This window comes from Aplysia californica, unplaced genomic scaffold (genome assembly GCF_000002075.1).
Source record: "Aplysia californica isolate F4 #8 unplaced genomic scaffold, AplCal3.0 scaffold00279, whole genome shotgun sequence".
Lineage (NCBI taxonomy): Eukaryota > Metazoa > Mollusca > Gastropoda > Aplysiida > Aplysiidae > Aplysia > Aplysia californica.
In genome coordinates this window covers 493,664-506,456 of record NW_004797549.1, presented here as the reverse complement: position 1 = coordinate 506,456, position 12,793 = coordinate 493,664, and the positions used below count along the sequence as shown (strand labels likewise).

At 40.0% G+C, this 12,793-nt stretch overlaps 1 protein-coding gene across 8 annotated transcripts in view; it reads right to left on the bottom strand.

The window, feature by feature from the left end:
- Positions 1–4,064: 4,064 nt before the first annotated feature.
- Positions 4,065–12,793, bottom strand: part of LOC101863681 (serrate RNA effector molecule homolog) — a 35,330-nt gene continuing 26,601 nt past the window's right edge. For 7 of the 8 annotated variants that reach the window (XM_005101352.3, XM_013084227.2, XM_013084229.2 and 4 more), the window contains 7 exons: positions 10,715–10,808; positions 10,298–10,368; positions 9,182–9,341; positions 8,512–8,620; positions 7,508–7,661; positions 6,843–7,065; positions 4,065–5,522 (listed from right to left, as the gene is read on the bottom strand). In XM_005101352.3, the coding sequence (XP_005101409.1) occupies positions 5,362–5,522; positions 6,843–7,065; positions 7,508–7,661; positions 8,512–8,620; positions 9,182–9,341; positions 10,298–10,368; positions 10,715–10,808 (972 nt within the window). In that variant the 3' untranslated portion in view covers positions 4,065–5,361. Of the gene's footprint in view, positions 5,523–6,838; positions 7,066–7,507; positions 7,662–8,511; positions 8,621–9,181; positions 9,342–10,297; positions 10,369–10,714; positions 10,809–12,793 lie in introns of all 8 variants that reach the window. The other variant, XM_013084231.2, reaches the window with a different exon arrangement.

The window sequence follows — 12,793 nt, the reverse complement described above, 5'->3', positions numbered from 1 at the left end:
GGGGGGGAGTTTTAAGCATATTATCCGATATTATTATTAATGAACAATAACCTTTGGTTTGTGTACAGTAAATTAGATATATTCTGTTGATGGACCATGTATTGTTTTGAAAGCAATTTCATTTATTTTCTCATTTCTTCATATTTCACCTAGCTGAGTTAGTGGAAATGTTTATAGTTTTTAATTGGTAAGTTTTGTAAATAAGTTCTTTGTTTCTTCCCAGTTTCTGCTTGTCTTGTGCTCTGCCTGTTGGTTGGGTTAGCTTCAAACCGTGTCACTCCATCCAAAAACAAATGGATATGGTTTAATACGATTTAAATTTACAACCAAAAGCAATGACTATTCAGGTGCTCCGTATTTTTTTCACGTAAATTTCGATACTGCTGACAGCTGGATCATGATCACTGATTTTCAGCATTTGTCTATGCCATCTTCCGACACCTGTGTAATGGTAAGGCTTATTGTCGCTGCATGCAGAAGATGGGAGTTCTATTCCTGTGAGGAGAAGTTATTTTACTGAACATTATCTGTCTGCTTGGATGTTGTGCCCTGTTTTGCACAGATTGTGTTAAACAGGCAGGGTCGAAGCATCGGGTGACCTTAATGATCTAAATAACCGTGTCAACAGGGGCGTAAAATGTATATTTACACTCCACTGTTGTCATCTTGCTTTTTCCTTAAGTTTTAAACGACCAAGACTGCATGTAAATGCTTCCTTGTGAAATTCAACTAATAAGTTACCGTACAGTGTCTGGACTTTACTTTCTCTCTCTCATTCTCTAAACATCTGTTATTCATGTTGTTTATTCATATAATATATGCACCAAAGTGCCATTTCCCATGTTACAACATCTGTGAGATTGCAAGTCCCATTTTAAAGTAATTTGAAAGTAGTGCTGCTGTTTGAATGAAAAACCCAGTATGTGCAAATATGTGGATAAAATCTGGATATACTTTTTCACAGATTTTGTTAAATGAAAATACCCATGTCTTTCTATATCGATTCGGTATCAACTTTTCTATACTCTATATAAGTTCAACAATAAATATGCAAGCAATACTGAGATCCAAAAATTTAATCAGCCTTTCCATGAAGTCTCCCCCCCCCCCCCCCCCTTCCAATTTGTGACCAGCCATGATTTTGTTAGATACTAAGTTTTCAATTCAAACAGCAGAATAACCACATCATGTGTACTTTTGACGTTGTGGATGTTACATGTTTCTATTGTGTACAATTGTTGGGAAGTCGATCCTACGATATAGTGATTTTTTACACATGAATGTCTTCAACTGCGCCGTTATTTTTACACTTCTAGTGGGCGCCAGTTTGTGTATTGTGTGTGCGTCAGTTTGTGTATTGTGTGTGCGTATTCTTGTGAGCAAGCATGCTTGTGTGAATGCATTAGTATCTCAACAGTGTAGAATTACTCCCTACAGCTTTAAAAGGTATTGGTAGTCAGTAATCTTTTTCTTCTCTCTTCTTAGAATCTCCCATATCGTTACAACTTAATTTTAAAAACATTATAATATCTGCATCTAGTGCAGTGAAGGTTTTCTTCAAATTATTCCTTACACCTGCTCGTAAAGTTATATGTAAAAGTGGATAGCTTCATGTAAATAATCACCCCTGGCTTAACTTTAGCCTATTTAAATAAAACATGTCTTCACCTCTATTTTTGTATAAATTTGTCCCTGGTCTTTTTTAACGATTTTTTCTGACTTAAACGTTTTTAAATAGTATTTTTAAAGTAAAGTTCGGCTTGAATTCACAACAAACAATTATCAACTGAAAGCTCATTTACTTGATTTTCTTTATGTCATAGTTTTGAATTCATATACCCATTTTACATGAAGCACGAGGTGTCGATTTATGACAAGGGTTATTTTTGTACTCGCAAATGCGGCTCTAACATACCTTAAAATTACAATTTCAGATACATAAAATTATGTTTTATGAAAGAAGAAAGATGGATCTTTATTTTTTTGTATTATTGGACATAGAAGTCCATTCTGATATACATGAACAATGCTTGTGGGGGGAAAAAACCATCTAAATTAACTCAAAATCTTTGACTTCACTCACCTGCCCAACCTTGTACTAGTATTTTTTAAATTTGAAATAATGTAAGTAGAGATGCATATATATTATATATATAAGACTGAATTTTGACTGGGATAACCGTTGTTTGGAAAAATGGGGGCAGAAAGAATGTGAGATTTGTTGGAATGAAGTGTATGAGTTTCTCTTTGTATGTTGTTCATATTACCCATACGCAAACCTAAGGTCATGTTATTTTAAGATTCCTCTGTCAATGGAGAGATATATGAGATTGCTCTTTGTCTCTGCTTATTCCCCAAGGCCAAAAACATTGACGCTTTTAACCGCAGTGGGGGGTTAATAAATAACCACAGTGGCTTGATCAAAGTCACAGTTCCATAGTTTGGCTTGAGACAGCAGAAGTGACCGGTCATCTGAGAATGGATATGACCTTTGGTTGGTATCACCCACAGCCACCAAACTTCTGACCAATGAATGAACAGATGCACATATTCGTATTTAATATAAGTTTTTGTGATAATAAATATCTGGAGAAATAAAACAAAAGTTGATTTTTAGAACTAGATGTCTCTCTTTTCTGTCTCTCGTCCGACTACATTTGGTGTATTTTGTGTGGCGTTTTAGTTTGCAGCGTGTCAAAATGATGACGGACTATTTTGACCAGTTATTATTAGATCTATATTTACAGCAAGCTCGTGGGCTAGGATCAAGGATCAGCATTTAGCCATTATAAAAATTTTATGTAGGTGCATTTACGCCCCAATCGTAGCAACTTAGATCATTTAGTTAGCGGGCTTCAAACCCTGCTTGTTAGGGCCAGCCCACTCTGAAAAGGGTGTAATGAATGAAAGGCCAAAACACTCGATAAAAATTTCTCTTCCTCAGGAACCAGTCTTGGGTCTCTCACGTACAACAGTGAAGCACCTAACCACTACACCAGACACCAATTCATTTGCCATGAACAGATTGTACATGTAATAACATCATTCACAATAGACAATTCACTTGATTAAACTTCCAACTTCAGATACATCACCCACAGCCATCTTTCTTCTTTCATAGAAGCACATCCAACTACAGCACCTACAATTCACCAACCACTGCACCACACACCTTCCACAAACCCATCAACCATAACTGGTACTCATTTTCATACGAGTCATAATTAGAGACCAAGATAAAAAATTAGCTTTTGTGAGAGTTTAACAAAGCACAGTCAACATAAATGGGTCGTGCCAAAGAGATCTATTTGAGGTGTTACCAGAGAGCAACATACTAAGAAAAGAGGGGATTTTTTTTGTTTTGGTAAGTGTTTTATGCACTCGTGATTGCACTAGGTTATACAACACATCAAGCACTTTCAATTTGGTGGGAATTAATTTTCAACTTTACCCAGGTGGCAGTCAAAGCCTTTTCTTATCAATTTTAGGACCACCAAGGAACCTTTTTAGTTTTTGTAAGAGTTTTACAGCACTTGCAACACAATAAGGTCATAAAAGTGCCGAAGATTAGAGGTGTTACAAGAGAGTAACAAACATAAAAAAGGAGGGTAGATAAAGACGATGGTTTGATAGGAAAGAAGAAGCAAAGCACACCAGAGCACCCACCAACCACCCACAAGGAATCTTTAAAATGCACAACTTGCACACAGGACCTCCCAGATATTTTAGAAGGAGAGATAAGAACGACAGATGTTGGATAGGAAAGAAAGATCGGAGCAAACCACACCAGATCCCCTGCCAAGCACCCACAAAGTTCAAAAATTGAAATTTTGGAGGGATCTTGTAGTTCTTGTAAGAGTTTTACGGCACATGCAACACAATAAGGTCATATAAGTGCCGAAGATTAGAGGTGTCACAAGAAGGAGGGGAGATAAAGACGATAGATTTTTTATAGGAAAGAAGGAGCAAACTACACCAGAGCACCCACCAACCACCCATTTTGTAGGGGGAAAAAAAATAGAGCTACCATAGGGAGACACACGACACACAAAACTTCAAAGGTGTAAAAGTTTCATTTAAATTTATTCCTCACTTGACAAGGATGTGCATTCAGAGAGATGGGGCTAGTACAATAAGCTCAAAGTACAAAAGAACCACAGGCACCACCAACAAAGCACAAAGGCCAACACATCTATCCAGTGTCTCAACAAAGTGGTGTGTAACATTTCATGAAACATCTTTACCGTGAATCAAGACAAACATGAGCAGCACAGTTTACAAAAGAACAATTGAAACAAAAGACAGCACTCCAAGTGGTCCGCTAACACGGCGCGCCCTGGCTAATACGGAATTGCATTGTGGTAGCTACTCTATACTGGCCATTTTCACACTTTTTCAACAAATTCTCAGGAATGTAAAAATACGTTAAGCTACTGGCTTATTTTTGGATAGGGTAAAGATGCCTTTCTCCACTCTATAATACTTTTGACTTCACAAAGTTATTTGTAAAACTTTTTTTTCACAAACTTTAAAATAATTTCTGAAAACAATTTTGCAAGCAGAATGTGACAGAAAATAGCAACAAAAATTAAACATTGAAACTCAAAAAAAGATAACTTGATCTACATACCTATATTTAACTGCATTGCTACAATATTGTCTTGTAAAGCCATCAGAGACCCTTCAATCTAATATTTTATAATAATAAGCTGAGAGAAAAAGGCATGGTTAATGCACTTCCATACTTCGGAAATCTTCTTCACTTTCAGAAAGGAAAATTATTCCATGAAAACTTCAAACAGAAATAATATCACATTACTAAACAGTCGTCTCCAAAAAAAAAATGCGACATCTCAATCCCCATACGTTTCAAGACCAGGGCCCAGTAAATTAAAACAAAATCTTGAGACTGTGATGACACAGTGACGGCCTTCTACTCACAAGGTCAAGGGCACAAGCAAGCAATCCACAGACATTTACACTTCTTCAGGAAGGACCACAATGGACAAACACTCCATGACAATAAAAATGGCAGTATCAATATTATCTATAAAAGTGGAGCGTAAAAAAAATGCACATTCAGGCATGGAAACAGTAAAACTTTAGGTGAAGAATAATGGTGCCAGGGTACAAACATGAAACGGCGTCGACCAGAAACAAAAATCTGATGCATAAAGCTGAATATTTCCATGCCTGGTACTATGGTGAGAAACCCCGACATCTCAATGACAAACACACTAAGAACCACATGCACCCACAGCAGCAAAACATCAAAATCTCATGGAAAAGTATTTGTTTACAACAAAAACAGAACAGCAGAGACTGGAGGAGGGGATCACCAAATACAGCATAGAAAAGAAACTAGAAAATATCTCCGTCATCAGGGGCATCGAGGTCTGTGTACTGTATAAGCTGCCGGGGGTCCGAACGCCGGTACGGGCGAGCCGCTCCACCAAAGTTACTTCTCCTGAAGTTGTCGGGAGGTGGGCGGTTGTCGCGCACAGAAAACGGGCTCTGGTAGGCTGCGGAAAAAACACAGGACAGAGAGGGTCATCACATCTGATCAAGTGTTTGTTTTGTTTGAGTTTAGAGAAGCATAAAAACAACAACTGTCATAATATAATGTGCAAGGAAAAAGAATTGTTCGTTGGTTTGAGTAAAGAGAAGTACACTGACACAATAGTGGTCACTTAGTGCTGAGAAAGTAAGACAGACAGACAGAAACAACAAAGGAAAAGTTAAGAAGTACGACCGCCTAGTGGCGCCCTCCAACCTCCCACACAAAAAAAGGCAGAAAAGACAGAAAGAACAAAGGGAAAGACAAAAAGTGGGGCCTACCAATGGGGGGGGGGGGGTACTTTTTCTACCCGACAGAGCAGTATGTTAGTTTAAAAATGTTAACATCCAACAAGAGCATTAACAAATAAGTTTACAGCTTTTCCATTCAGAGAAAGTTGGACAATACGTTTCAGCAATGGCCCAACACCATTAGAGTCTGAGAAGAGCAGTCCATATTGTAGTTTCCAATGTTTGTAAAGCTATAAAAGGGGTAAAACATGCTAGTGGAGCTATAAAAAAACGAAATAACAGACAAAAAGAGAAAAAGGAATGAATGTCCGTGTCCTCAAACCACCCATACCACAGTATCTTTAAAACTGTAGGAAATTACTGGAATAGCTATAGGGATGAAGATAATGTCAGAATAGCTCATTGTAAGCACAAACTTATCAAAGAACATGTTAAAGTCTGGAGGAAAGTAAAAATAAAAGAGGAAGAAGAAAGGACAGGAGAGGGGAAAAAAAAAAGAAAAGTAAAGAAGGAATGGGAGTAGAGGCACAAAATAAAAATGGAGTCAGTGGAAAAGGGAGAGGAGGAGGAGGAAAAAGAAGTTCAAAGCACATCCCTTCATTTGATAACAGGATCCAATGTACTGTGCGACCCCCATATGCCATTTAAAAGGTATCTCATCAAAATTATGTTTTATCACAACATGGAAAAATAAACCAAACATAAACTTTTGGTTTTAGAATAAATTTCCCAGCATTTGCAACACAATTAGGTCTTATAAGTGCCGAAGATTAGAGGTGATACAAGAGAGTAACATACACAAAAAAGGAGAGATAAAATTTGAAAGAAGGAGCAAACCATACAAGTGCACCTATCAACCACCCACTTATAGACTTTTAACTTAGAATGCTCAAAACTGCAAATCCCAACCATGTTTGTACATTCACTGACGAAGTGATTTACAAAAACAGCGGTGCGTAGAAACCTTGTTCTCCCTTCACACACACACACGTACACACACACACACAAACAAACACAAACACATACTCACTCACCTGCCCCAGCTCCCCCACCGTACAAGGGTGGACGTGACTGAGAGAAGCCTATAGCGCCCCCTGGGGACGTGTAGTTGTTGCCGTAAGGGTCAGCTCTTTGAGGGGGCGCTGCCTGGGGGGAGGCCGCAGGGGCTGCGGGAGGCGGGGGTTTGGGCCGGCTGCTGGGGTGTTCTGGGAGGGCGGGGCGCTTGGGGTCAACCAGGTAGTTGTTGAAGAATTTTACCTGGCGACAAGGACAAAATTGACCCGCGTCTTTAAAAAATATTCCCATGTTAGATCAGGTCTATTTATTAAATATACAAATACAAATACTGTTCACTATTCGAGTTATTGTTTTGTTTTAGGAAGAGTTTTACAGCACTTGCAACACAATAAGGTCATATAAGTGCCAAAGATTGGAGGAGGGGCAGGGAGAGACAGTGAGACAGGGAAAGAAAACAGAGAGACAGAGAAAGTAGCAAGAGAGAGAGAGAGAGAGAGAGAGAGGGAGGGAGGAAGGAAGGAAGAGAGAGAGAGAGAGAGAGAGAGAGAGAGAGAGAGAGAGAGAGAGAGAGAGAGAGAGAGAGAGAGAGAGAGAGAGAGAGAGAGAGAGAGAGAGAGAGAGAGAGAGAGAGAGAGAGAGAGAGAGAGAGAGAGAAATAGCCTGCACAAGCCTGCACACTCACCTCCTTCCTGACCTCGTCCACCTTCTCCCCGTGCTTGTTATAGATATGCTTGCGGACAAACTCGGGCCCCTTGAACTTCTTCCCCGACAGGGGACACAACCACTTGTCCCGCGACAGCTCCTGAGTGTTGGCCTGCACAAACTTTTCCACCTCTGTGGCCAGCCGTCAAGGACAACATAATCATCAATTATTTTTTTTAAGTAGGACCTAGCGGTTTTACGGCGCTCGCAACTGCATAGGTCATATGAGTGCCAGAAGATTAGAGGTGTTACAAGAGAGTAACAAACATAAAAAAAGAAGAAGGGGAGATACGGACAATAGACGTTTGATAGAAAAGAAGGAGCAAACCCCACCAGAGCACCCACCAATCATCAATGATTTGATTTTTAAGAAAAGAATTAAGTTTTAGTGAGCGTTTCACGGCATTCGCATCACAATAAGATCATATTAGGGGTTACAAGAGAGTAACAAACATAATAAAGGAGAGATAAGGACGAAGGATGGACAGGAAAGAAGGAGAAAACCCCACCAGAGCACCCGCAAACCACCCATGCATCGATATCACATTTGGAGTAAAGGAAAAGAAAAACAGATACACAGAGGAAAGAAGAAGTAACTAGCGACACCTTCCAAATACCCGCCAGCTTGTGCTGGGCTGTAGTTTACACCAGTTGTCTGATGTTTGCTTGTTTTGGTACGAGTTTTACAGCACTCAAAGTGCATGTGATCATGAGTGCACTTACACCAGCTGACGTAGCAGCTACGACCATATTTAACAAAAGCATTATTACACCACAACTGTGAAGATATTCTTGACAGTCTTATCTACAAAATAAAAATGTTTCCAAAAAACTAAACGCATTATTTTCCTCACATCAGTAAAAAGACACACACACACACACACACACACACACACACACACACAAACACACCTGTAGAATGTCAGAAAAAAATGTTATGGATGCCTGAAAAGTTTGTGCAACCAAGATCTAACTCAAGGATATACATCAGGGTCCTTCTGTCCCAGCTGGGCCGCTTCTGTGTCAGAGATTTTGAGTGCAGCTTCCATGAAGGGTTTGATCTTCTTCTCAAAGCTGCCCATCCACTCATTCACTGGGGAACAGAGACAAGATTTCATTTAGATTCTAAGTAAATGAGAAATATAAATTTAAAAAATTAATACAATACTGAAAAATCAATAATGCAATGGAATGAGTTGCCAGTGCACTTCACACTGGATTATTTATGCTATTTTTAGACAACCCATGCTGTCTGTTTCAATTTTGTCCTTCATCACGTCGTGTCCACCTTCATAAAGTACACAAAGGAATTGCAAACGACCTTCAATACATGAACGATGGAGGAGTTTTAACAAAATCCCATAACCTCAGACTAAAATCATATTACAGATAAACAAAAACAGTATAAAACTTCAGAATAAAACGTCTTTAACCAACTCAAGTAAGGAGTACTCTTAGAAACACAAGCCCTGGAATCTGGACATTTTACGAGGTCTTTAAAAAATTAAAGTTCACAAGAAATTAACCTCTAACTTATCATTTCACCCAACTACAGTTCATTTCTCTATGAAAACACAACTTATGCAGCATGTCTGTCACCAGAATAACACAACTTCCCCAGCATGCATTCCCTGCTCCGCCCCCTCACACTCACCATCTGTCTGCGTCATCTTGGCGGTGGGTCCTGGGGGTTCCCCACGAGCGTGCATGATGCCGCAGCGGTGGGGCATCTCATCTTCATTGGGGTACTCGTTGGCTGCATAGTAGTCGATGGAGTGCACCAGTCGCAGGTACAGCACCATCTTGTCCAGGGCCTGCGCACAGAGACACAGCAGAGCTCTTCTCAAACTTAAGTTTAGGTGGGGGTTTTGGGGGGGGGTTTTTTGTAAAGGTTTTACGGCGCTCGCAACTGCATACGGTCATTTGAGCGCCAGAAGATTAGAGGTGTTACAAGAGAGCAACAAACATAAAAAAGAAGAAGGGGGGTTAAGGACGATAGATGTTCAATAGAAAAGAAGAAGCAAACCACACCAGAGCACCCGCCAACCACCCACAAGTTTAAGTTTTTTTGCAGAAGCTCGATGCAAACTAATACAGGTGTCCACACTAATCTGACTGTACTGGGAAGCAGAACGCTTCCACAAATCCATATACAAACACTACAGTTCAAGCTATTACACTCCACTATTACACACATCGATGAAACCCAAGGCCCCATCCCTTTAAGATTCTTTTTGCCGATTTAAATATAAAAGTCACATTGGCAGAGAGTAATTAGGCTCTTTCATTGGTGGAGGGAGAGGGGAAAAAAAGTCCATGCCATACTCAACACAGAAGGTCCTGAAATCTTTTTGGTATTCAGAGAGCAAGCGAGTGATAATTCCAATTACGCTCCTCTTTTATCCTCAAGGGAAACTACTCAGGACAAGTCATTAACAGGGAACCCCTTACTGTCATGACCAGAAAAATTGCAATACCAAAGAAGCCCCCCCTCCCCATCCACACACACACACCATCCTTAAGAACTCAAAATTGCCCTCACTTCCTTCAATCGCAAATATCTTGAGTTCTATTCAAGATAGATGGATATTTATTTCATTGAAAGCAAGGCAAATGAACAAGCTATTAAATGATACCAATAACTCCACAAGCCCAAAAATGCCTGATTCCTCCACATTGTGACAAAATGGCGCGGTAGTCAATGTCTAGAACACACCCCCCATGAATAACAAAGCAAGCACAATCACAAAAAAACCAAAGAATGTCATACCAGGCAAAGAGACAAGTCTTTCTCCACTGTAATCTCATGGTTGGCATCTTTCTTGTCATCATCACTCTCTCCTGAAAAACACACGATAAAGAGCTATAGGTTAAACAATGAAATGTCACTAAACTCAATACTTCAATATCCTCCATGAATCAGTCCCAGATGACATGAAGCATGAAAATATCACATGGTCTTCCCACAGCTATTTTAAAGAAAAAAAAGAAAAAGAAAAACGACATTATAGCAAACATTATAGAAGATTTCATCTGTCAAAAAATCCAAACTACACAGAAGGAAGATATTGTTTTTAAAATCCACCACTCTATTGCCACATCATAACGCATTAACAAATCCTTCTCTTTTTTTTCTTTTGAATATCATTAGTTATGTACAAAAATAAAAACGTAAAAACCTCCTTACCTATCAATTCTTCTTCCTCAAAACTGCCCTCCTCCACCAAAAAGTCTGTGATGTTTTTCAGCACAGGGTTTTTTGTGACGAAGCCAAACTGGAGCTGATGAGAGAATAAAGTAGTAAACATTGCAAACAGATCTTTTTCCTTTTTGAAATGACGCTGCCACAACTGAAACAGTGCTAGTGCCACATATGGCTGGCAGCCTCCACAACAGGCTACACTGAGCCAGCCTTTTCAGACCAGCAGTGTTGACATCTTATGCGACAGATGGACGTAATGAAATCAACACAGACAGGTTTGCACAAATCATTTCTACACAAATTACGAATGAGTCTACTGAAACCTGCTGGCTTACAGAAAAAGTTGAGCACAATCTCTGCGGGTCCAAAAGAACCGCCCACCATAGGAAATCAGAACACATAAACAGACTATACTTGCACACATTGCCATTCCTCTAATGCCCTTGGGCTTCCTTCAAATGTATTGTGACTTTCCATGCACCAGTGGTACGGTTAAAACAGGATGACTGCCAACCTGGCTTCTCAGTTTTCCGGATTAGGGGGGGGGAGGGGTGTCATCCATTTTCCAGCGACATGTTACATAACAATGACAGCGGATGCTCCATTTATATATATATGTGTGTGTGTGTGTATATATATATCAAGCGCATATTTAGGTACATATATCCAGTCAACATGTCAGTGTGGCACTGGCGTCTCGTGCGACTTAGGTATTTTCGTCTTTTCTTACTTTATATATTTCCCTCGTCATATTCGCCTGCATATATATATATATAAAAATGAATCTTGTTTTGAGCCTTAGAAAAGGCCTAGAACCAGAATATCGACGGCCATGAACCAGTCTGGGTGTCATGATTCATTTAATAAACGTGAAAGACAGAAATTATTGCTCAAACTCATAGGAGATTAATAACTTGATTAGCACAAGTAGACCTATTCAGTGTGAGAGGTGTAAGAACTGTGGGAGGGCAAGATGCAGTGACACTGAAAATCTGCAAATCTTGAACGCAAAGCTAAAATATAGAGATACAATTTACTGTCACCCATCCAATGAAACATTTAAGTTCAATAACATGCTCACAAGTTATGACAGATCCTGATTCCACACAAGGCCTGCACCAAAGCGCCACTTTACTTTGCAGAGAGCTGTAGTAGTAATCAAAATTCTAAATATTAAAAATTTGCTTCCAAGTTCAGTTTTTTGTCCTCTGGTATTGCGTTCAGTTCTCTCCGAGTCTATCTTTTAAAAAATCAATAATCTCCCCCGTTCCAGAGCCCTGTATTTCGCAGCGCTCAGAACGCGTGCAGGTTCACTGACAGGTCAGAATGGCAAGCCCGACAAGACGCTTGTATAACTTTCTTTTCTTTTCCCCCCCCCCCCCCCCCCCCACAAGTGACAGCACAGTGACGATTGATTTATTTTCATGGCGACACCACATTTGTAAAGCACAACCGGCATGTTACAAATGTTGCATTATCAGACAACTACCAACAAATTTCTGGGTGGTAACGAAAGCGAAAGTAGATCTCGATTTTACCAATCGAGCCTTGGCGTCACACAAACACTTCCCCTTGCCGCCATAGCCACCTGTTCGTATGACACATACTCTCAGACCCGTAAAAGCCAAATAAATATCACAATCGGCAAAAATGAACTTAAAGACGTTATCGATTTGGTTTTTTAAATGTGCGAGAGCTTTTAGGTATTTTCCTGGGTCATTCCTGGGGCAATTTACAGATGTCCTCAAATTCCCTGCGCATTCCCGAGTCTCTGCGATTTTTTTTCAAATCCCTGGGTAATTCCCAGGGCTCCCGGGGCCTGGCAGTCACCCTGTTAAAATCAGTGCTTTCAACATAAAGCAGGAAAGTAAGAAAAAAGGTCCCCAAAACAACTGGACAGTGCACAGCCAATACTTCAGGAGTGTGACAGCCAAAACAGCAGTGGTCTCTCTTCAAGTACGTTTCAGGCAGGACAGTTAGATAGCCTGCCCTGCCCACGGGAAACGGAGCTCAAATCTCAAGATAAAAACCCTGAAGGCTGGATCAACGAACAACAGATTGACT